Source organism: Bufo gargarizans, chromosome 1 (assembly GCF_014858855.1).
Source record: "Bufo gargarizans isolate SCDJY-AF-19 chromosome 1, ASM1485885v1, whole genome shotgun sequence".
Lineage (NCBI taxonomy): Eukaryota > Metazoa > Chordata > Amphibia > Anura > Bufonidae > Bufo > Bufo gargarizans.
The window spans coordinates 331083172-331108837 of record NC_058080.1 but is presented as its reverse complement, the minus strand read 5'-3'; the positions used below and the strand labels follow the sequence as shown (position 1 = coordinate 331108837).

The 25666-nt window shown below is 43.9% G+C and overlaps 1 protein-coding gene across 3 annotated transcripts in view; it reads right to left on the bottom strand.

Moving 5' to 3' along the window:
- The window catches only part of LOC122946477 (unconventional myosin-If-like), a 1093167-nt gene that overhangs the window by 545743 nt on the left and 521758 nt on the right, over positions 1 to 25666 (bottom strand). For all 3 annotated transcript variants that reach the window (XM_044306152.1, XM_044306170.1, XM_044306161.1), the window contains 4 exons: positions 25334 to 25423; positions 21823 to 21954; positions 21568 to 21702; positions 21315 to 21447 (listed from right to left, as the gene is read on the bottom strand). In XM_044306152.1, coding sequence (XP_044162087.1) covers positions 21315 to 21447; positions 21568 to 21702; positions 21823 to 21954; positions 25334 to 25423 — 490 coding nt within the window. The remainder of the gene's footprint in view (positions 1 to 21314; positions 21448 to 21567; positions 21703 to 21822; positions 21955 to 25333; positions 25424 to 25666) is intronic.

The window sequence follows — 25666 nt, the reverse complement described above, 5'->3', positions numbered from 1 at the left end:
CCTGCTCACACAAGCAAGCGCTAACTGTCTTGTTGAATAAATATAATCTTGTCCTGCCCCAGTGTGTACAACATTTTGGAGTAAATAGAACCAGTGAATCTCCTGTCACTCCGATGTTAGTCATGTGCACAGGGGCGGAGCTACCTGACATTACCAGCAATTTCATTTACATCAGAGTGCCACCCACAACCACCGGCCTGCGCTCCAAAATACTGTTTAAAAAGTTATTGTTGTTACCACTCTGTATACGCTATTATTGTCCTGATGAAGAGGACTGTACGTCCTTGAAACATGTTGACCATAGAATAAAACTCCTTCTTTTAATAATATTATCTGGCACATATTCTCCTGTTCACAGCGCCACTGCAAAAGGTTCAAAATAACCCATTTTTATTGCTTTAAGTTTTATTTCTATTGCCACATCTGCGGCAGAGAAAATGACCTTGGCAGCAGTACAGGATCCCTCACGCTGGACGGGTAAATACCAGCAAGGCTATCTACAGTTGTTGTGGCTCATAACAACAACAAATGGTAAGAGCTTCTTATATATAGTGCGATTTAACTGTTATACAGCCACACATACGAGGCGCGGCCTCTTGTCTTCTATTTTCATTTATATCCCCATGAACTGTACCAGACATGACAGGCTTAAGGACTGGCCCACCTTCTGCCCAACATACATGTGCGGGGCTGGTACAGCTTTTTTAGAGAATTAATGATGGCTTGGGACTCTCCATCTGGGCTCAGCACAAGCCATCAGTTCTGTGAAATGGGCAGAGTAAACCCCATGGAAAGGGAGGGACTTTAGTACCGGCAATTTGGCCAGGAGCATGTTCGGCTTCTGCGCTGTTGGGAGAGTGCATGCATACTGTTGTATTCACCTCCATGATCAATTGCTGGCGAAATGCATGTCTCGGAGAAGGAGAAAGAGTATCAAGACCAGTAGACTATAGGAAGGAAACACAGCTCCCTTTTGCTGGAGATGTGGTGCGGGCCACTGGGAGATGCACCTATTGCTGCTCCAGTTGTACCACTACATTAGCCCCACGCTTTTTCCAGGCCACTTTATGGTGACACTTCATGTGTTGATACAGGGCTGTGGTGCCATTGGCACCCTGGCTGCACTTCACCTTCTGTTCACAAATCTTATATGCAGCCACGCTGACGTCTTCCGGTGACTTGATGAAAAATTCCCACATCGACCAGTATGGCAGTTTACCTCCACCACTTTGTGCTGACTGCCTTCTGCCTCTGTAAAGCCATGCACTGCTAGTTGTTTCCAGACAGGTAGGCTCTTGAGTAGTAGATGGTCCACTCCAGGCACGTTTGGCTCCAGATTTCACACTGCTGCCACCCAGTGTCATCATGGCCACATCCCTGACTGCTCACAACACCTGCTCCCACGTAGCTCTCATCATCTCTACTTGCAAGCCTACATTAGGAAGCAGTGGACCTCTCCTCCACTTTTGGGATAGGCGGTAGCTGCTGACTATCCTCAAAAAGCTAATCCTCGCTGAAAAGCGAAGGAGAGCCAGCAGCATACAATACTTTCCAAGCAGGAAAAGAAAGAGGCAGGTTCAGAACAGGGGCACAGAGCTTGTTCCTGGGCCATGCCAACTAAGTGTGGTGCCAGAGAAACCCACTGACTCCTGGCAAGGGTGTCTGTCAGTTAATATGATGTTGAAGACCGAATCAACCACTCAAGGACAGCTGGATTGCTGGTCAAAACACGACCGCTGGATGACCGTAGAAGCTCTGACCTGTTGCTGCAACTGCTTCTACCGCCACCCCTTCTTCTTCCGGCTCCAGCAAAATTTTTACCACTGTCGATTCCCTCACAGGTCCCTGGCACCTGTCTGTTGGACAGACTGTACAGTAACAGAAACTGTATATGTAAAAAAAGTTTTTCAATGTCAATGTGGACATCAAAATAACAGTAAAAATAGGCAGCTTATTCACCCCAATTTGAGAATCAAGGCCTAATGGGATTGCATTTCTATGAAACAAGGTGGGCACCCCAATAACAGTAAAAATAGACAGCTTTTTCACCCCAATTTGAGAATCAATGCCTTATTGAATTACTTACCTATAACACAAAGAGGAAACCCCAATAACAGTTAAATTACACTACTTATTCACCCCAAATTGAGAATCAAGGCCTAATGGAATTGTTTATCTATTTAACAAGGTGGGCACTCCAATAACCATTAAATTACACGCTTATGCATCCCAATTTGAGAATTAAGGACTTATGGAATTACTTATCTACAAAACAAGGTGGAATCCCCAATAACAGTAAAATTACACTAATTCACCCTAATTTGAGAACCAATGCGTAATAGAGCTTCATATCTATTAAACAAGGGGGCACCCCAATAACAGTAAAAATTGACAGCTTATTCACCCCAATTTGAGAATCAGGTTGGGGGACACCTGGGAAATAGTGACCACAAAGTAATAACCTTTCAATTATCATTCAAAAGAGCGTTTCTACAGGGAGGAACAAAAATACCAAACTTCAAAAAAGCTAAATTTAGCCAACTAAGAGAGGCCATAGACCTAACTAAATGGGATAAAGTCCTCACAAATAAAAATACAGCCACAAAATGGGATATCTTTAAAAGCATCCTAAAATCTTATTGTGAGAGGTACATACCGTATGGGAATAAAAGGTTAAGGAACAAAAAGAAACCAATGTGGATAAACAGAGCTGTAAAGAAAGCAATAAATGACAAAAAGAAAGCATATAAAACAATAAAACAGGAAGGTAGCACGGAAGCACTGAAAAACTATAAGGAAAAAAATAGAACATGTAAAAAACAAATAAAAGCGTCCAAACTAGAGACCGAGAGATTAATTGCCAAAGAGAGTAAAACTAACCCTAAAATATTCTTCAATTATATAAATGTTAAAAACTATATATCTGAAAGTGTTGGCCCTCTAAAGAGTAATGAGGGGGGAGTCACAGAGAGCAACAAGGAGAAAGCAAAGCTGTTAAATATTTTTTTCTCCAATGTATTCACTGAGGAAAATAAACTGTCAGATGACATGCTGAATGTTGAAATAAATTCCCCATTAAAAGTGTCCTGTCTGACCCAGGAAGAAGTACAACAGCGACTTAAAAATATTAAAATAGACAAATCGCCAGGACCGGATGGCATACACCCCCGTATCCTAAGGGAATTAAGTAATGTCATAGCCAGACCCTTATTTCTGATATTTGCAGATTCTATATTGACAGGGAATGTCCCACAGGATTGGCGCATAGCAAATGTGGTGCCAATATTCAAAAAGGGTCCAAAAACAGAGCCTGGAAACTATAGGCCGGTAAGTTTAACATCTGTTGTGGGTAAACTGTTTGAAGGTTTTCTGAGAGATGCTATGTTAGAGCATCTTAACGGAAATAAGCAAATAACGCCATATCAGCATGGCTTCGTGAGGGATCGGTCATGTCAAACTAATTTAATCAGTTTCTATGAGGAGGTAAGTTCTAGACTTGACAGCGGCGAATCAATGGATGTCATGTATCTGGACTTCTCCAAAGCCCTTGACACCGTACCACATAAAAGGTTAGTATATAAAATGAGAATGCTCGGACTGGGAGAAAACGTCTGTAAGTGGGTAAGTAACTGGCTCAATGATAGAAAACAGAGGGTGGTTATTAACGGTACATACTCAGATTGGGTCACTGTCACTAGTGGAGTACCTCAGGGGTCAGTAATGGGCCCTATTCTCTTCAATATATTTATTAATGATCTTGTAGAAGGCTTGCATAGTAAAATATCAATTTTCGCAGATGACACTAAACTGTGTAAAGCAATTAACACTGAAGAGGATGGTATACTACTACAGAGCGATCTGGATAGACTGGAGGCTTGGGCAGATAAGTGGCAGATGAGGTTTAACACTGACAAATGTAAAGTTATGCACATGGGAAGGAATAATGCAAGTCACCCGTACTTATTAAATGGTAAAACACTCGGTAACACTGACATGGAAAAGGATCTAGGAATTTTAATGAACAGCAAACTAAGCTGCAAAAATCAATGTCAGGCAGCTGCTGCCAAGGCCAATAAGATAATGGGTTGCATCAAAAGGGGCATAGATGCCCGTCATGCGTTCATAGTCCTACCACTTTACAAATCACTAGTCAGACCACACATGGAGTACTGTGTACAGTTCTGGGCTCCAGTGAACAAAGCAGACATAGCAGAGCTGGAGAGGGTCCAGAGCAGGGCAACTAAAGTAATAACTGGAATGGGGCAACTACAGTACCCTGAAAGATTCTCAAAATTAGGGTTATTCACTTTAGAAAAAAGACGACTGAGAGGAGATCTAATTAATATGTCTAAATATATTAGGGGACAGTACAGAGATCTATGCCATCATCTATTCATTCCCAGGACTGTGACTGTGACAAGAGGACATCCTCTGCGTCTGGAGGAAAGAAGGTTTGTACACAAACATAAAAGAGGATTCTTTACGGTAAGAGCAGTGAGACTATGGAACTCTCTGCCTGAGGAGGTGGTGATGGTGAGTACAATAAAGGAATTCAAGAGGGGCCTGGATGTATTTCTGGTGTGTTATAATATTACAGGATATAGCTACTAGAGAGAGATTGTTGATCCAGGGAGTTATTCTGATTGCCTGATTGAAGTCGGGAAGGATTTTTTTATTCCCCTAAAGTGAGGAAAATTGGCTTCTACCTCACAGGTTTTTTTTTGCCTTCCTCTGGATCAACTTGCAGGATGACAGGCCGAACTGGATGGGCAAATGTCTTTTTTCGGCCTTATGTACTATGTTACTATGTTAATGCCTTATTGAATTACTTACCCATAACAGAAAGTAGAAACCCCAATAACCCCAGTTAAATTACACTACTTATTTGCCCCAATTTGAGACTCAAGGCGTAATAGATCTGCTTATTTAATAAGGTGGGCACCCTAATAACCGTTAAATCTGGGGGGTAGCGAGCGGGGGCAAGCGGGGCATGTGCCCCTGGTGCAGAGGCTGGGGGAGTGCACCCACCCGGCAGTTCTTGTCACTGCCCGGCAATTTGTTTCCTCTGCTCCCTGCTTCACTGTTCTTCTGAGATCTGGCGCTCCCCACTCAGGCTGCATATCGTACAGCTGTGTGTGGAGGAGCACTGAAAGCCTGGGAATCAGCCTCCGGCACAGCCAGCAGCACGATATGAGTATGGAGGCGCGTTGTCTACTTTGAAGGGGCACAAGGGTGAGCATACCTACAGTTAGGGGGCCACAAAGAGGACATAACTAATGTGAGGGGGCACAAAGGTGGGCATAACTACTGTTACAGGAACAAAGGTGGACATAACTACTATGAAAGGGCACAAATGTAGGCCTAGCTACTATGATGGGCACAAAGGTGGGCATAACTACTGTGATGGTACACAAGGAGGACATAACCATTGTGAAGAGGCCAGAAGGTGGGCATAATTACTGTGAGGGGCCACAGTGTGGCCATTAGTACTGTTTGCTAGCACTATATTACCCTGTTATACATTGGGAAGGCTCGGTCTTACAGGACCAGCACAGAACCCCCTCATACATATTTAACATGGGCAGTTACCATCCCTTCCTTTATGTGATTATTCTTTTTTCTCTATCACCACAGGGACCTTGTTACGGATCCAGAGGACATCACACCGATGCCAGCAACACCCTGGATGAGGTAGGACCAGTTGGTTATCTCGTTTATTGCAAGGAGTATTGGTACCACCCGAAGGGAATTATTTTAGCCATCTTTTGTTTTGTCTTCATCTTGTATTACTGAATGTTAAGTTTCTATTCCTAGCTGTAGAGTTGAGATAATTTTTTTTTTTTTTTACTTGAACTGTTTAGGTTTCATTTTCCTTATGTGTGCTGATTTCTCAGATTTGATGTATGCATATATTTAACCATTTACTGCATTATGAGTTGTCCGCACTGCTTAGGCTACGTACACCTATAAAAGGACATGATATGCTTACAATAAATCAAAGTATTTCTTGGTTACTTAGTGTGCATGTGTCTTTCTTGCCATGAGAAATACTTCTCCTGGATCCAGTAGGCTTCAAACCAAGGTGGATGAGAGTGGCTACTCAGAAGCCGCGGGGGGGGGGGGGGGGGGGGGGGGGGCGGCGGGGGTGCGGGGGAGAGGAAGAGGTAGAGGAGGCAGATGAGATTACCAGTCCACAAATACAAATGAGGCAGCAGAAGAAAGACGGCAGGCAACCGCCACCCCCTAAGTCCAAGGTAGCTACTACCCAGGGACAATATCCCTTCATGACTATAGGGGACCATTTAATGAAAAAAACCATAGAAATTGAGGACATCAATAGGATTATTAAACATTGTCCTACTCAGGCCCCACAAGGCACGCTACAATAGCTAAAGAAGGCGTGTAATGGGAGAAACTACACTCAGAAGGACATGAGGTTAGTCATTGACAAGCTGGTAGGAACACACTCCGGGTGGGACTGGACAAAGGTTCCCAGTATTAACGACATACAATAGGGGGTAAATGCCAATGATTACCACCTAAATACAGCTGCTGGCAGAACCGCCATGTGGGGAGAGATAGAAAAATCACCTCTTGGTTGTCTTTAAACCAAGGTCATCCCTCCCCATGGCCGTAGCCTGCAAACAAAAGATGGGTGAAAACCGTAGCAGACTTTTGGAAATGGTTGCTCGAGTGCTGGATCCATGAGGCGGGGCTGCAAACTGCAAGTAGCGACAGTCTGGTTATCTCCACTTTTGTGAACAATCTCCTTCCCAGTCTCATGTTGATTGTAAAGCAGAGTGTTTCCTCATGGACCTCAGACAAAATACAAGACTTTGAGAAACACTTAAATGAGAAGGAGGCAGTGGGATGCTTTGAGATCAGGAAGATACAGACCCCCACACATAGTTACAAAAGTTCAGGAGCCAACACCGTGAGCAAACAGAGACAGCCGAGACCCCAACATGGCCCCAGTCACAGAACAGACCCCCCCCCCCCCCCCCCGAAGGGATAACTATGCCCAACCAGGCCAAACTACACACAGAACAGACAGACAGGCCTGTTATAATTGTGGCCAAGAGGGCCATTGGGCCCGTCAGTGCCCATACCCAAGGAGGGCTCCCGGTCCGCATAGACTGCCTGACGACACACCCAATGCTTCACCGCAACAAAATAACACACAAGTCCGACCTGCTAACCCCAACTCCAGTCAGAGACACAGTGTCACTACAAGAGCTTTGAGATGTTCTCACAGCTCTGTGTCTCCACCCCTGTGATGATGTCACTTAGAGTTTGGAGGTGTTCTCAGTGTTCTGTCTCTCCGCCCCTGTGATGAGGTCTTTACTCTCAGCTTTTCCTCCTGCGTTTGATTTCCCTGCCTTTAAATCACCCCTCCTCCTATTGCAGGGCGTGGATTATATTTCTCTTTTCAGTTGTAGCTCTGCCTTGAGTATCTTCACTTCTTAAGCTATTAGTTCTCTGGACCTGTGTTCTGTTGCTGCAAGCAACAATTTATATGCTTTATCTTCTTTTTCCCCCCTCTGAGTCAGCACTCCTCCCCATGTGGCACAGGTGCTTTTAATTAGCAGAAGTCTGCAAAGGGTCTTATAATTCCTACCACATCTCAGTTGGAGTTCCTGAGAAGCTGTGAACAGGTGATCCCTTTGCACCAGTTCACATGCGGCGCTGGACGGTGGCCGTTGCTGCCTCTGTGCTGTGCTGGTGGAGTGATGGGATCCGAGTCCTGGGTGGCTCTGCCGCACGGTGGGGCCGCGGTGTGGCTGTTGGATCCCGTTGCCAGCTGGAGCGGTGTGAAGGCGCAGTGGTCGTCGCACGGCGCCGTGCTATGGTTAGAGTAGGTCCCCACTTAACAAGAGGTAACCTTGTTGCGGTAGGTGGGCCTATGCTCTTTGATCAAACTGTATACTAATGCCTCTTAATAGTGCAAAGCAAATGATTGATACTAGTGCTGTATAGCCACGTTTTATCAAAATAAATGCGGCATATTGCAAACAGTTGTCGTATCAGAAGTATAGGAATGAGGATGTGCGATTTAGATTCTCTTCACAATATACCCCTCCAGGGCATGTCTCAAGTCTCTTGCAGCATGTGCTATAGTTGTGGAAATTATGTCCACTCTTACACTTAGACACAACACCATCCTACACACAACCCATGATGTAATAGGGCTCCTAAGAGGCATCCACACACAACAGATGTCAGCCCAAAGGCTCTCAGGGTATGAAATCTTAATCTTGAGCAATCCCTCACTTGAAGTACAATACGCTACACACACTGCAGGACCTGTACCCATAGTCAACGCTTTATTAGGTCTCAAGAATGATGAAGATCAACTCCCATAACCACATGATTGCATTCACTCCATCCACTATGAGACTTCACCTAGATCAGACCTCTCATCCACGCCAATACCCGCTGCTCCAGAAATGTTTGTAGACGGGTCCTGTAGCAGACCCAATGACAATACATTCCATGCAGGTTATGCAATAGTCCTGTTACCCGACGTAGACCTCGAAGCACAACCCATCCCCGATCAGTCAGCACAAGCTGCGGAGTTGATTGCACTCACTCGGGCCTGCCAGTTACATACTGACAAACCAGTCACCATTTACACTGGCAGCAGGTACGCACATGCGGTAGTGTGGGACCACAGGGTTATATGGCAAAGAAGAGTTTTTTTGGCGGCAGATGGCAAGCGCATTTCACACTCTCAATTAGTCACTGAACTTCTGCGAGCTGTTCTACTCTGATCTAGCTATTTTACACTGCAGAGCCCACACAGGAGGTAAGGATGACATTTCAAAAGAGAATGCATTTGCAGATATGGAGGCCAAGCAGGCAGCATTACAGACACCCGCCACATTACAACTATCCCTCCTCAGCCCACCCTCACTAGAAGAGGCACAGATGATGGTGGATCTTCAAATCTCTGCTACACAGTCGGAAATGAAAGACTGATGTTTTCCAGTATTGCAGAAAAATCCAAGAACTGGATTAATCTGCAAAGAGGGGTGACCATGCATCCCTAGGTGCAGTGCACCTTTGTTTATTGCTCATTTTCATGGGGTAGGACACAACAGAATACAAACCACATGCACTTTACTAAAGCAAAACTTTTATATCATGAACATAGAAGAAATGGTCAAGGACTACATCAGAAGGTGCATTACATGCCTAAGGAACAACCCCAATAACAACATAAAGGTACCGCACCAACACCTGGATTACCCCACTTCACCTTTTACATACTTACAAATAGACTTTACACATATCCCCAGGACAAAAGGAAAACAGGAGTATGCACTAGTGATAGTGGACATGTTTAGCAGATGGCCATAAGTTTACCCCACCAGAGCAGAAGATGCCTAGACAGTTGCACAAATACTTAAAACATGAGATCATACCACTAAGAATAGTGTCTGACCAGGGGCCAGCTTTTACATCTAAGGTAAACAGGGAACTAGTAAACATGCTAAAGATAGAGTGGAAATTTCATATCCCGTACCACCCACAAAGTTCTGGTATTGTGGAAAGAATGAACAGAACAAGAGAGGACAAATTAGGGAAGGCTACTTCAAGTACCTTTGAGAAATGGAAACAGGTGCTACCAATTGTCCTGGCAGAGATCAGAATGACACCCAATAAGAAACTAGGGATGTCACCTTTCGAGATTCTCATAGGAAGACCTTTTCCCAAACCATGGGCAAAAGGACCCTTGGTGATGCAAACAGGGGATATGGACCTCATTAGGGAGGAATATGTGAGGCAGCTGATCACCAGATTAAAATAATAGAGGAAAAAATTGCTTGTAAGTCTCCTTCTCTCCCACAGGAAGCTACACATCCCTTTAAGCCAGGGGACAAAGTATTGGTCAAGACCCTCCGAAAAGGGACGGCTCCAGCAGATTTCACCTTCAAGCCTCCCACCACCGTGATAGCCGCCACCAGAACTGCAATCCTTACTGAAGAAAGCCCAACCTGGATCCATGCCACAAGAGTAAAACTCTACAAGAGCGCCCCTCCCGAGCAGTCAGAGGTAATATCGGGGGTGGACAGCCCTGACCTTGAAGAAACACCCCAGGATAAAGATAAGGTGATAACGGGGGTAGATAGCCCTGAGCTTTTAGGAAAGTGTGGACAGCACTAGTCCTATTTATTGCTAATAGATGGACTAGGCGGAAGTGGATATAACTAAGATAGTTGTTACGCCGGTATTCCTGCAAAATGATCAAGGTGCCAACTACTTTGCAATTATGAAAGGGGCAAATACTACATTCTGGTATAATTCATCCAACACAGAAGCAGCCAATTTCAAGTTCAATCATAGCCTGTGTGACTGGCCTATCATACCCATATGCTCAACTATATACATATGTGTCTCTGATAAATACTATGGGCAGTATTGTGGGAGTTGGAATGCAGCGGGGTGGAATACTGGGGAGGACTGGGGGTTCAAACCACAAAGCTCCCTAAACAAAAAGGATAAGAAGGGGAGATCACTGTTCGTTAGAATGACAATCACCCAAACAGGACCTATAAACTGCCCCAACAGCCCGATGAAAACTGCTGCCATGTCACTCACACTTAATATAGAAAACCCATCCCCGGGGGATAGGGGTAGATATATTTTGGGGGTACTATATCCTGGAGGAGGTTAGATCCACTTTCCCTTCTATCTGGATGATCTGTATAAGAATAAAGCCTACAAGCCCCCAGCCCCAAAATCTACCCCTGTCTCCTCCAAACCCTAATGTTTTAACCTTCTACAATATGCTTGCTATTGCCAATCCAGACGTCCAAGATACCCTAGCTGCAGAATCAGGGTATACAGATATTAACCTAAGGATGGAATGGATGAAGTTTAGTGTTGCTTCTGTAAACAAATCAAATTGCTATGTATGTGGTTTGGCTAGACCCTACCTTGGGACTGTCCCTCTTAATCTCCCAACTAATGTAGAGGAATGTTTTCTACAATTCTACACCAATACCTCCCCAAATGATACCGCCTGTGAAGGATGGAAGAAAAAGTACTCTCTACTAACGAAAACACCCCACCCAAGCGAAGGCATCACCATATATCCAGGGAATTACACTTGTTACAAGGGAGGTAAGGTTGGTAGAAAGTGGGGCGACTTCGTTCAGGGGTATTGTTCTTCCTACAGTCCTCTTTCCCCAAATGTGACACAAAATCAGGTTTATTCCATTGGGGACGTGTTCTGGATCTGTGGGGATAACAAAATAAGGTCCAGACTAGAAGGAAAATGGAAGGGAGAGTGTACACTGGCCAAAGCCTTCATGAACATCCATATATTTAGTGATCCAACAGACTCATACACACAGTCTTCACCCAGACACTCAAGATCCTGAAGAAACGCATGTCCCCAGGGTAGTTTTGATCTTTATGTGTACATTGATGCTATAGGTGTCCCAAGGGGGGTACCTGATGAGTTTAAAGCTAGGGATCAAGTGAGGGCAGGATTTGAGTCTATTATCCCTATGATTACAATAAACAAAAATGTGGATTGGATAAACTATATATATATATTAAAACCAACACCGCTTTGTTAACTATACCAGGGACGCCCTGCAAGGTATGTCTGAGTAGTTACAAGCGGACTCCATAATGACGTTCCAAAATAGGATGGTTTTAGACATGATACTGTCCGAGAAAGGTGGCGTTTGTAAAATGCTTAGTGATCCCACTTCTTGCTGCACATACATCCCCAACAATACAGGTCCAAATGGTAAGGTCACCATCGCCATCAGAAGCTCGAAGATCTATCAATAGAGTTAAAAAGAAACTCTGGTATCTCCAACCCGTGGGATCAGTATTTTGGATAGATTACTGGTTGGAAACAGGTCCTGGTACAACTAGGTATAATTGTAATATGCGTGATTCCATGTTTTCGGAAACTACTGTCAAAGGGGGTAGAGAATATGACACTTTATGAAAGTCTACCCCTTACCGATTTAACTCCTGGGTCAGGATCCCTTCTAAGATACAAAGAGGGGAAGAAAAAAAAGGGGTAAGAACCATATTATATAATTCTATGGTTCTAAGAGGGGGGTTGAAGGGAATTATTTTAGCCATGTTTTGTTTTCTCCTCATCTTGAATTACTGAATGTTAAGTTTCTATTCCTAGATGTAGAGTTGAGATTCATTTTTTCTTACTTAAACTGTTTAGGTTTTGTTTTCCTTATGTGTGTGTCACGACCCTTGGTCATGGTCGTGACTCTTGTGGCCGCAGGCAGTTGCCTGCGGTCTTGGTGTTGTTGTCAATCACAGGTGAGGGCTATTGTATGTTGCCTCACCTGTGGTTGCCGCTGGCAACATTGGGTATGTGGCAGCAGAGCAGCCTGAGCGGTGCTAGGCAGCTTGCTGCAGTAGGCATGCGGTTGCACCTGGCAACCTCTCCGATAGGTGTGCCTTTTATCAGTGTGCACTTGGTGTTATATATGTTGTGTGCACTTCCCCTTTAAGTTGATGTCTTCCCTTCCCTGGTGTTGGAAGGGTTAACCTCCTTCCTAGTGTGTGTGTGCACTGGGTATGTCTCACTGTGGGTGTGGCTACTTGGCCCTATAAAGTCTCAGTGAATTGCAGTAGTCAGTGGGGGTTCTTCAGCCATGCTTGCTGGAGACATCCTCCTGGTTACTTACCATCTGCCAGTGAGGGCCACCCTGGTGGTCATAAACGTTATGTCTGGTGTTAATTTATGGTTTATCTGTTATTGCAGCATATGGTTTACTGGGTTCCCGTGTGATGTCTGTTGTGTGCTGTGTCCTTGGTGTTGGTTGTGGATAGCAGCACTTGCTCGTGGGTTCCAGGTTGTGTGTCTGTGGCAGGTAAGTGTGGTACTAGTCTCACTTACCTGTCATTGCCATATGTCTGTTTATGTTTCCACTTTCTATGTAGCTTGGCCAGTGAGACTCCTGTTCCTCCGTGTCTAGGAGGAACGGGTCGTCTTACCCTGCTCCTAGTCCAGGGCCACCCTGAGGGCAAGCAGGAATATCAGCTTACGGAGTATGAGCCCTCCTACCTTCAGGGTTGGCTCATACGGATAGGAGACAGGGTCAGTATTAGGGATGTGTAGGAGGTGACCAGCTCCCTTATTCTCTGTCCTGGCCTTGCAGCGACTCCATCTGCTGATACCGCACGGCTGAGGGTTTTCCCCATCCTCAGCCGTGACAGTGTGCTGATTTCTCAGATTTGACGTATGCATATATTTAACCATTCCCTGTATTGAGTGGTCCGCACTGCTTAGGCTACGTACACCTATAAAAGGACATGATATGCTTACAATAAATCAGAGTATTTCTTGGCTACTTAGTGTGCATGTGTCTTTCTTGCCACCGAGAAATACTTCTCCTGGATCCAGTAGGCTTCAAACCAAGGTGGTCTTAGAGTTAGAGGAGTGGCTTAGTGTAAAAAAAAAAAAAAAAAAACTGCCGGGGCGCGCTGCGCAAGACGCTTAAATGTTGCCTCCTTATGTAAGTTTAAGTTACACGGATCCTTGCCCCGGGTGCAGGAAAGCCTAGCTACACCTCTGCATTAAATTACACTAATTATTCAGTCCAGCAATTGTAAATACAAAATTATAATGGGTCAAACAATGAGAAATCACTTAATCCAGCAATAGAAATAACCCTTATGAAAAATTATATATATTTTAATAGTAATCTTACATGAATGACGTACACTACTCGACTATTTAGGTAGAGCCACCAATAACTAGGCTAACCGATATTGGGTGGGGAAACTTTCCCTAAGCTTACACCCTGAACTACACCTCAGCCCAGGGACGGCCCCTAAAGGTGGGGACTCCCTGTCCTCGAGCCTTGGCTATCGCCTCCTACTGTGCCCTCGGTTAGTGACAGCGGATAGGGTGCTAGCCTAGTGGTAGACTACCAGATAAACAGACAGACAGACAAACAAAAAATATGACCTTTGTATACAACCCTATTGATATTATCTCTTATCAAGAGGTACAAGGTACACCAAAAAGTCTAAAAACACCCTAATATGATAGTATGATAAGTATAATATTAATTACAAAGAACCCCAACGCGTTTCCCCCACGGTGTGGGATCATCAGGGGGTAAATGAGAGCGGATATTTAAATCAATATTAGAAAGGAATAACGAAGACCCATAGTATAGTATGAACTCTGTAAGACGGGTGTAGATCACCGTTACTGATACAGCGGTGTCATTAAATATGAGATAATTTGCAATTGGACCAAACGATATTACATAGAAGAGGAGGAAGCCCCGTCCGGTCCAGCGACCCCAGAGTGAATAGATAGTTGTTTCCATACGGTCATATATTCAGGGGAAGCCTCTGCGGAAGAAAAAAACTTTTTTTTTGTCTGTCTGTCTGTTTATCCGGTAGTCTACCACTAGGCTAGCACCCTATCCGCTGTCACTAACCGAGGGCACAGTAGGAGGCGATAGCCAAGGCTCGAGGACAGGGAGTCCCCACCTTTAGGGGCCGTCCCTGGGCTGAGGTGTAGTTCAGGGTGTAAGCTTAGGGAGAGTTTCCCCACCCAATATTGGTTAGCCTAGTTATTGGTGGCTCTACCTAATAGTGTACGTCATTCATGTAAGATTACTATTAAAATATATATAATTTTTCATAAGTGTTATTTCTATTGCTGGATTAAGTACACTAATTATTCACTCTAATTTTAGAATCAAGGCGTAATAGATCTGCGCATCTATTAAACAAGGTGGGCTCTCTGTCTTGGAGCTCTCTTCAGAGGTCATATTGGACAACCAGAATAATAAGGAAACAAGCATGTCATGACAAATAGTGTTGAGCACGAATATTCGAATTACGAATATTCGAATTTCCTCTGAATATCGCAACTTTGAGAATTAGCGAATATTTCACATATAGTGCTATATATAAATTTTTTAAATATTCTGCATTATTTTTACTCGAAAAATGTAAGGATCGCGTAATAGTTGCGCAATCAATACAGGCGTGTTTAAAAAAGCAATATATAGCACTTCATTGAATATAGTGCTATATATTAGTTTTTTTGAATTTTTGTCATTTTTTTTTTCATCTGAAGTTATGATTCCTCCCTGATCAAGTTGCTTGTGAAGGAGTCAGAAGGTGGGCATAATTACTGTGAGGGGCCACAATGTGGGCATTAGTACTGTTTGCTAGCACTATATTACCCTGTTATACATTGGGAAGGCTCGGTCTTACAGGACCAGCACAGAACCCCCTCCTAGATATTTAACATGGACAGTTACCATCCCTTCCTTATGTGATTATTCTTTTTTCTCTATCACCACCTTGCTATATATTCATTTTTTAGAATATTCGTCATTCCTCCCTGCTTAAGTTGAAATATCACAACTTCGAATATGACCCCTGCTGCTCATCACTACCTGTCACCGGTGCCATGCAGGCTGGCTGAATGCACTTTGTGTACTGGCTATGGGTTTCCATGTACAGTGAGGAACAGAAGCATTTGAACACCCTGCGATTTTGCAAGTTCTCCCACTTAGAAATCATGGAGGGGTCTGAAATTCACATTGTAGGTGCATTCCCAGAATTTAAAAAATAAATCAGGAAATCACATTGTATGATTTTTTTAAAGAATGTATTTGTCTTGCACTGCTGAACATAAGTATTTGAATACCTGAGAAAATCAGTGTTAATATTTGGTGCAGAAGCCTTTGTTTGCAACTACAGAGGTCAAACGTTTCCAATAGTTCATGACCAGGTTTTCACACACAGCAGCAGGGATTTTGGCCCACTCCTCCACACAGATCTCTTCTAGATCTGGCAGGTTTTGGGGCTGTCACTGAGCAACACAGAGTTTCAGCTCCCTCCAAAGATGTTCTATTTAATTTAGATCTGGAGAATGGCTAGGCTAGATATGCTTCTTACGGAGCCACCCCTTGGTTATCCTGGCTGTGTGCTTCGGGCCGTTGTCATGTTGGAAGACCCAGCCAAGACCCATCTTGAATGCTCTGACTTGAGGGATAGATCTTACAATAAATGGCCCCATTGGCACATGTCTCACAATAAATGGCCCCATTCATCCTCTCCTTAATACAGTGCAGTCGCCCTGTCCCCTTCACAGAAAAGCACCCCCAAAGCATGATGTTACCACCCCCATGCTTCACAGTAGGGATGGTGTCCTTAGGATGCAACTCATCCTTCTTTTTCCTCCAAACACAACGAGTGAAGTTTAGACCAAAAACTTTTGCTTTGGTCTTATCTGACCACATGACTTTCTCCCATGCCTCCTCTGGATTATCCAGATGGTCATTGGCAAACTTTAGACAGGCCTGGACATGTGATGACTTGAGCAGGGTAACCTTCCGTTCAATGCATGATTTTAAACCATGACGGTGTAGTGTTTTACTGACAGTGACCTTTAAAAACTGTGGTCCCAGCTCTCTTCCATGTCATTGACTAGCTCCTCCCTTGTAGTTCTGGGCTGATTCCTCACTTTTCTTATCATCAGTGATACCCCACGAGGTGAGAACTTGCATGATGCCCCAGTCCAAGGGAAATTGACAGTCGTCTTTAGCCTCTTACATTTTCTAACAATTGCTTCAACATTTGATTCTTTTTCACCAAGCTGCTTGGCAATTGCCCCGTAGCCCCTTCCAACCTTGTGGAGGTCCACAATTTTGTCTCTGGAGTCTTTTGACAGCTTTTTGCCCATGGTAGTAGTTGGCATCTGACTGACTGTGGGGTGGACAGGTGTCTTTAAAGAGCTCAGACAGGTGCTACTATGTTAGATTAATGAGTGGAGTAGAGGTGGACTTTTTAAAGGTACAGTAAAAGGTCTTTGACAGCCAGAATTCTTGCTGTTTCTCAGGTGTTCAAATACTTATGTTCAGCAGTGCAAGACAAATACATTCTTTAAAAATCATACAATGTGATTTCCTGATTAATATTTTTTTATTCTGTCTCTCAGAGTGGGAATGCACCTACAATGTGAATTTCAGACCCCTCCATGATTTCTAAGTGGGAGAACTTGCAAAATCGCAGGGTGTTCAAATACTTCTTTGCCTCACTGTATGCTGGTTCTGTGATGCGTTCTGGCTGCGGCTTTGTGTGTGAACATGGTCTGAGTATGAATGCTATTAGTTTCTTGTATCACAGTGCAGTTCTGTCACTCTTTGTTGTTGTGTAGGCTGGCTGCCTGTAAACTCGTACTGGCTATGGGTTATCCTGTGTATGTTGGTTGTTGTTTGGGCCTGCTGGCTGTAGCATTCTGTGACTGTGTGAACTGACACTTGTATTGTTTGTTGTGTGCTTCTTGTTACTCCTGGTTCTGGTGGGGTTAACATTCCCTGCTACAATGACGAAGGTGTTGCCTTCGTCATTGTAGCTATTTCTATCTGTGGACTGTGGAGTTTGTGGTCAGTCTGTCTTGTGCCTCGCTGGGTGTAGCCCCTTGCTGCTGACCCAGGGGGTTTTGCCATCTGCCTTTGTGTGTGATGTCACCTGGTAAAGCATTGTTGTTGTATCCCTGTCCATGCCCTGCCTGATCTTCTGTACCTGTTCTAAGTCTTTATCCTGTCTGTCCCATGTATAGCCTGGCAGTGCTCAACTGCTTCTGATCCTGTCTGTTTCATGTATAGCTCAGCAGTGCTTTACAGCATCTGATCCTGTCTGTTCCATGCACAGCCTAGCAGTGCTCAACTGTTTCTGATCCTGTCTGTTACATCTCTAGCCTGGCACTGCCTTACTGATTCTGTTCCTTTCCTGTGTTTTTCTACCTTTGGGAGAGGGCTCCTGGGTTCTCCGGAGGGAGGACATCTAGTCTCTGCCTGTGACCATCATGCTTCCGTTCCACATTGGGTCCAGGTATCTGCTTGTGTGCTGGTTCCAGTTTGCCTTGCCCTGAGTTTTTGGGGTTCAAATCCCTCTGCCATCTGGTTCGCTGGTGCTTGCACCAGCAAGTTTCTTTGCAGGTAGCGGGACCATCCTGGAGGCGTGACCCAGGGCCGGCCTTTGGGGTGTGCGGGCTGTGCGGCCGCACAGGGCGCCATAGGAACAGGGGCGCCGGGCGGCCGACAGTCTGCCGCAAACTAAGTATACTTATTACTATTTTCTTGCGGCCGCCGGCTAACTAACAGCGCTGAAAGCGCACGTACTATTGGAAATAGTGAGGAGGGGGCGGGGCCCGCGGCCGCTCTGAGCTTAGGGTGCCCCGCTGTCACTCACTGCAGCGCCGGCAGCCGGGTGATCAGCTGAGCGCAGCTCTCCAGTCCCTCCTCTCCCTGCTCCCTTCCTCCTCTATCTACACTACAGTGATGTGTGCCGTGCCCCCAGCCAGGCAGCGCAGCGGCTCACTCACTGTTCAATCAGTCAGTCTCCCTCCTCCTCGCTCCTCCCCTGCCTGCGGCTGCCTCCCAGTGACCCTGCCTCCTTCTCTCTGACAAGGAAGTCAGGTGACGGTCCACAGTCAGGAAGTGGCATCAGAGAGAGAGGCAGGGAGCTCCTTCCCCCGTGGGAGAATTAAAATCATTCCTCTTCACTTCTCTCCAGTCCAGCTCCTCCAGCAGCAGCCAGGCACCCTGCCCAAGTAGTGCCCTGTGCCCAGCCCAGTGCCCACTATTGTTCCCTGCCTGCAGGCTGCAGTGCAGCAGCAGTGGTTTTTCAACCTGACTAACTAAGACAGTCCTGAACTGAACTCTGAGACTCCTGACACCTGTTGTCCTGGATAGTCACTCACTTACTTCTAAAAAGGTATAAATTTAAAACATTTGAAGTGTAATGTAACAGTGTTTAAACAGGATTCTGAAATCTGTCAATCATCAGAAAAAACGTTATGTAGCTGACTGACATGAGCGATGGGCTGATGTCAGCAGTACATAAGAGTTTTTTATAACTCCCTGCCCGCCGCTGCCGCCGTTCTATTAAAATAAAGATGTATAATATGCTAATGAGCCTCTAGGTGCTATGAGGGCGTTGCTGCAGCACCTAGAGGCTCAGTCTATTCACCCTTTGGCAGTGGCACGCCCATGTCCAGTTGATTGACGTCCGAGTTCTCCTCTTCGTCCCGTAAATCCCACGCCTGCGCCGTCCCGTTTAGTATTCGGCGCAGGCGCGGGATTTATGGGACGAAGAGGAGAACTCGGACATCAATCAACTGGACATGGGCGTGCCACTGCCAAAGGGTGAATAGACAGAGCCTCTAGGTGCTGCAGGAACGCCCTCATAGCACCTAGAGGCTCATTAGCATAGTATAAGTCGGCAGGGAGTTATGTACTGCTGACATCAGCCCATCGCTAATGTCAGTCAGCTACATAACGTAACGTTTTTTCTGATGACAGAAACCCTTTAATAAAAAGTATTAATTGATTGGACAACAACTATCAATAAAATGGATTTTGCACTAACATGAAATTTGGATGTCTGTATTGGACGATATGTATTATTGCACATATAAGATGCCCCCCACAAAACATGTCACTGGTTACCTGTGGCATTTCTTTATGGGGGCATATTTTAGGTGCAATACTAACAAGTGCCTTGCCCTGCACTCGTTCAGCTGTGCTCGCATACATATCGTGCCCTGTGTCCACTGTCCTGTGACCACTCTGCTAAAGCCTGGCATAGCCCATCTATGCCCAGCTTTACCAAAGCAGACAGGCAGGAGCTGTGATGTGATCATATTTATTGTATGTATGTGTGTGTGTGTCCCCGTCCCTGTGTGTGTGACTGTCCGTCCCTGTGTGTGTGACTGTCCGTCCCTGTGTGTGTGACTGTCCGTCCCTGTGTGTGTGTGACTGTCCGTCCCTGTGTGTGTGTGGCTGTCCGTCCCTGTGTGTGTGTGGCTGTCCGTCCCTGTGTGTGTGTCTCTCCCTGGGTGTATCACCATGCCCACAGTGTTCCTATGTCTTGACGCAGCTGCATCAGAAGTTCAGAATGTTCTGTGCGGGGCAAGAAGAAGATGGAAGAGGAGGCAGCGCCAGCATGGAGTCCGTGCGATAGACACAGGGAGGCACACTAAGGACGAAGGTAACCCTTCCACATGATCTACACTAGTGTTATCTGTGGTTTTACATAGGACTGCAGGTAACACTACCACATTAGCAGCACTAGTGTTATCTGTGGTTTTACATAGGACTGCATGTAACACTACCACATTAGCAGCACTAGTGTTATCTGTGGTTTTACATAGGACCAGAGGTAACACTACTACATTTACGGAAATCAGAGAGCCATCACTGTTTTATCTGTATTCAGAGAGCTATGTGGTGTTATTTGTGGTGTTACATAGGACTGCAGATAAAACTTTAATGGTATATCCACAGGAGTCCCATAGATTCAGATACCGTATCGTGTAGCAGCATTATGGGTCCCAAAAAACCAGGGGTAAGGGGGGGGGGGGGGGGCGCCACAAGGTTAGCTCGCACAGGGCGCCTGAACACCTAAGGCCGGCCCTGGCGTGACCAAGTTCATCCATACCACCAGGGGCTCTGTGAAGACTAGGGCTCGCTGGCTGTCCCCCCTCTGGGTTTGGCCTCCTGCCTTACCAGTACACTTGGTTCAGTGGTAGCACTACCATTATTACCATTGCCTGCTGTTCCTGTATTACTGTCATTTTCATTTATTACATGTGTAATAAAGTACTCAGTTGGTTTCCTGGTCTGTAATCTGGCTGTGTCCTGTTTGCAAGACGTTCCGGAGGTCTACCAGTCCTCCTGAACATGACAAAGGCGCAATAGATCTGCGTATCTATTGAACAAGGTAGGCACCCCAATAACAGTTTGATTCTCAAATTGGGGTGAAGAAGTAGTGTAATCTATGTGTAACAGAATTTCTTATCTATTTAACAAGGGGGGCACCCTGATAACAGTTGAATTACAGAGTATATTCACCCCAATCTGAGAAGCAAGGAATAATGCATTGGATCTCCGTACAGCATTAATCTAAAGTTTTGAACAGAGCGACTTTGGATGTAACATCTGAAGCTTGCTTCGTTTAACACTAATGCTGTGCTTCAGCATTTGCATGATCATCATAATGAAATGATGCCACAACAAATTGTAGTTGAATCTCAGCGCATTTTGGCGAGTGTGTAACCTATGCCACTGTATGCCTAAGCAGTGCTGTATGTAGGAACCTTGAAGGTATACAGTATGTCAGAGAATACCCCCAGTGTATATTGTAAGGAGTTTTTTGGGGGGAATAACCCCCAATATGCTTCCTTACACATAGCTATGATGCAAAGCCAAATATTCTCATCTCCTATAATAGTCAAATAACTAATTGCTTGCTTGATAGAGGAATGAAATGGTACTACTCACGGTCTGTGCACTCTACCATAGCATAATTCCCCTGCTCTTGAAAGCTGATATTCCCAAGATGCAAGATTCCTGCTGATATTTGTAGGACCAGTTGCTGCACTTCACATGAAATACCTATGACTTGCATGGCATTCTGTTAAAAACAACGATGAAAACAATGAGCAAATACAAGAAGTGAAAGAAAGATGCAAGTTACTTTCTATCTAACCCATGTTATGGAGTCCCTTAATTAAGGAAACAAAAGAACACTTACCATTGTTTCACAGAAATCATTCCTATCATCGGTTCCTTCAACTTTATAGGTTTCTGAATTATTCAAGTATAAATAGTAATCAGGGGTCATGATGCCAAGATTTTGCTTTTGTTCTTGTGATGCTCCCTCTATTAGCTGTTAAAGACAGTAATTGAGTTACATGCTAAACAAAAGTTGTTATTTTCTACAGAACTATACACATTTTGCCCACAATATTGATGTAAAAAATTTACATATAGATGTTATAATATTTACCTGATAAAAGATATGAAAGTTGCGCTCATTCTCATTCTGATTGACAACGCGCGATTTTTCCAGAAGAAAGTTTGATATTTTACCTCCATCAGGCTCTCCCCCACGGCTGAACTGTATCTCAAAGTATTTACCCTGCCACATGCAAAAACATCAATCAAGTACATCTATATGAACAGAATTGAAATGATACATGTGTGCTACATGCTAATACTGTACATTCCCTGAAATTTTTTCCACAGTCATTCATATTGCACCCATATACAGTATTTCATTTTTGATGGATTGAATAGCCTTACCCCCAGTGGTTCTGAAACAAACTTTGTTCATACAGAGCCTTGTGTTGAACTGCAAAAGTTCCAGGAGAACCTCAAGGGTGTTGCAGCCTTATATGGAACCCTATTGCATGGCTGTGTTATTGCCATCTGAAATTGACCTCAAGGTTGACAACATGGAAGTTATCCCAACTGTCTTGGCTGATTTCAATATATAATTAAGTTAGCTTTAGATGCAGAGCTTGATTATGTTGTTGATCTGGCAAAGATACAGCAAGGTCAGCAACATTAGTGTCACCAATTTATACTACCAGTCTGATTAGTGTCACCAATTTATACTACCAGTCTGAGGCCACCAAAATCTCACTAAAACACAAATCGCTACAAAATTGTTGCCCATAAGAATCAGTAGCTCAAAAAATATCTAAAAAATATATGTAGTCAAGCGTGTAAGAGGGTCAGTTATATGTGTGGTCCTTGAACTTATTCTGGGGCTCAACTCGAGGATGACTTAGGAACAAGGAGAATACTTTACCTGAATTTGCAATTTAAAGAGGACCTTTCATCTGGCAAATTGTTGTGAACTAAGTGTCATGGCGCCCAGGGATCTCACTGCACTTACTATTATCCCTGGGCGCCGCTCTGTTCTCCTGCTATGCCCTGCTAGTAGGCGGAGACTTAGGGGACTTGGTTATAGTAGGAGGAGACTACCCTTGTTCTCCTAGTCTGTAGTGCTGGCCAATCGCAGCGCAGAGCTCACAGTCTGGGAGTTTTTTTTTCTGCCCAGGAGAACAAGGGCAGTCTCCTCCTACTATAACCAAGTGACCAAACATACTGGAGGGCATAGCAGGAGAACAGAGCAGCTCCCAAGGATAATAGTAAGTGCAGTGAGATCCCTGGGTGCCGCTGTACACATCATGACACTTAGTTCACAATGTTTTGCCAGATGAAAGGTCCTCTTTAACGTTACTTCAGCAGGTGGCACAGTGCTTAGTGGTTACAGTTATAAATGGGTAACTGCAATAAAGTGATCTACACAGACCAAGAATTGACACATTAGGCTTAGTGACCAGTGCGAAAACTGCAGAATTTATGGTTTCAATATGCAGTAGAAAAAATTATTTAAAAATAATATCACCATAGATTCTTTAAAAATCTGTTTAGCATAAAAACATGTTTTAAACAATAGGTCATTTTCTGATGGCACATTCTCTTTAAAGTGGCTTCTCCATCCTGTTACATTCCACTTGTGTCGCTTTCCTTCCTATTAAGCCAATTAATGGAAATTGAGTGATTTTAATCAGTTCATAGAATACAGTTCCTTCATAGAGCAATATAAAAGTAATTTACAGTCAAAACAAGATAGGATTAAAATGTATAGCCACAAAAAGTCTCAGTCAAAGTCCTAATATGAGAAGTTTTTTGGGATGTTTTGTATTAGTAAGATTTAAGGAATTATACATTGGGCAGCATTTGTGGCTCAGTGGTTAGCACTGGGGTCCTGGGTTTGAATCCGACCAAAGACAACATCTGCATGGAGTTTGTATGTTCTCCTCGTGTTTGTGTGAGTTTCCTCCAGGTACTCAGTTTTCCTCCCACGCTCCAAAGACATATTGATAGGGAACTTAGATTGTGAGCCCCATTGGGGACAGCAAGTCATGATAATGTCTGTAAAGCGCTGCAGTATTTACAGCATATATACATTTTTTGTTAAAGAGGACCCGTCACTACTGCTTACATGTCTGTTTTACTAAGGGATCTTGCACACAACCGTACATATTTTGCTTTCCACAAAAAAACGGATCTGCAAAAAATACAGATGATGTCTGTGTACATTCCGTATTTTGCAGAACAGAACCACTGGCCCCTAATAGAACTGTGCTATCCTTTTCCGTAATGCAGACAATAATAGGACATGTATTTTTTTGCAGAACGGATATACGGAAACGGAATGCACACTGAGTAACTTCATTTTTTTTTGTGGACCCATTGAAATGAATGCTTCCGCATATGGTCCTGCATAAGCCCTAAATCAATTTATTTTTAAGGAAATGACTAGAGATGAGCGAAGTTTTGAAAAATTAGATTTGGCAGCTTTGCCGAAGTTTGACAAGAAATTCAATTCATCACAAATTGATTTATCACAAATCGCCATTCAGCCCATCAATGGAATCAGTTTTTAATGGCCGCTTAGACAGAAGTGCCACTGTCTAACGGCGTTAAAACAGTCTTTTGGGTAAAAAAAAAAAAAAACACTCACCTCATCCACTGGCTTGCTCAGAGGCAGTCCGCTTCTCTCGATTGAAACGCTATCAGTGATGACACTGCCACTTGATCATGCTGGGAGCGTGATGTTGTCATCACAGTCAGTTCAGGACCTTCAGCAAGTCTTTTTCAATCAAGAGAGGAGAGAACTGCCTCTGTACAAGCAAGTGGATGATGTGAGTATTTTTTTCTTCCGTTTTTTCTAAGACAACTCTACTCTCCATTTTAGGAAAAATTATTTGTTACCACCAAGTGAGAGAAAATTTGGCTTCATTTAGAATCTAATTGTTCCTAAAATTTGGACCAAACACCACTGTGGATGCTTTGCTTCAATCAACATTAGCAGTGATGATTCTGGAGCAGCTTTTCATACAACTCCATGTTGTTTAGTTTCTTAGTAGAGATAAGCGAATTTCATGTTATGGAATTCGTTCATGTTTCGTTTGGTGGTAAAGGACTCCCCTGCATAACGGAAACGGGACGGATCCGTTTTGCAACCCATAGACTTCTATTATGATTAAATGAATAACGGAATGCCCCTAAAGGCATTCCATCATAGAATTGTGTTTTGGTCCGTGGTAACAGAATCCATAACACAATTCTGCTTTTACCACCAAACGAAGCGTGAACGGATTTCAAAATATGAAATTCGCTCATCTCTATTTCTCAGTAATTGCTACTAAAATATTTGCAATTAATTGGGCTGTGTAACAGCCTCACACTGTTCAATCAGTGATGCCAGTTTCACGCTGTGCAGGAGCACACCTCAAACTGGTAACACCCAGTAAAAGTTTCCTTAATAAACGTCTAGTAGCAATAACTGAGGAACGGAACAAGAGTTATTTGAAAAGATGCTCCAGAATCTTAATTGCATAGGGAATGCAAGTAGCTACTGATAAAGACATCTCAGGAGAGGTAATGGGTCCTCTTAATTACATAAGTTAATTAGGTGTCTTATGAGTTCTATAACTTACAAATCGACTTGAATTGTTGTTTCGGACCGTTTTGCCATTGCCAAAGGCTTCAAGGAGAGGATTCGATTGAAGGATTATGTCTTTAACATGCTGGAAAAGTGATATGAATAACAAATATTATTTTTAGAATTGATTATCTGCATGTATTTCTCTAAGGCAAGTTCAATATAGAAATATGACATGTGCAGATAAATTTACAGTATTGTAGGAAAAATTCAATATTCAGTAATATATTGATTTAAATCTCTTAATGTATAAGAGTTCACTGAGTTCAACCTCCCACTGGAATTTTAAAACGGTGACCAGGGATCTGAATAGATACAAGCTTACCAA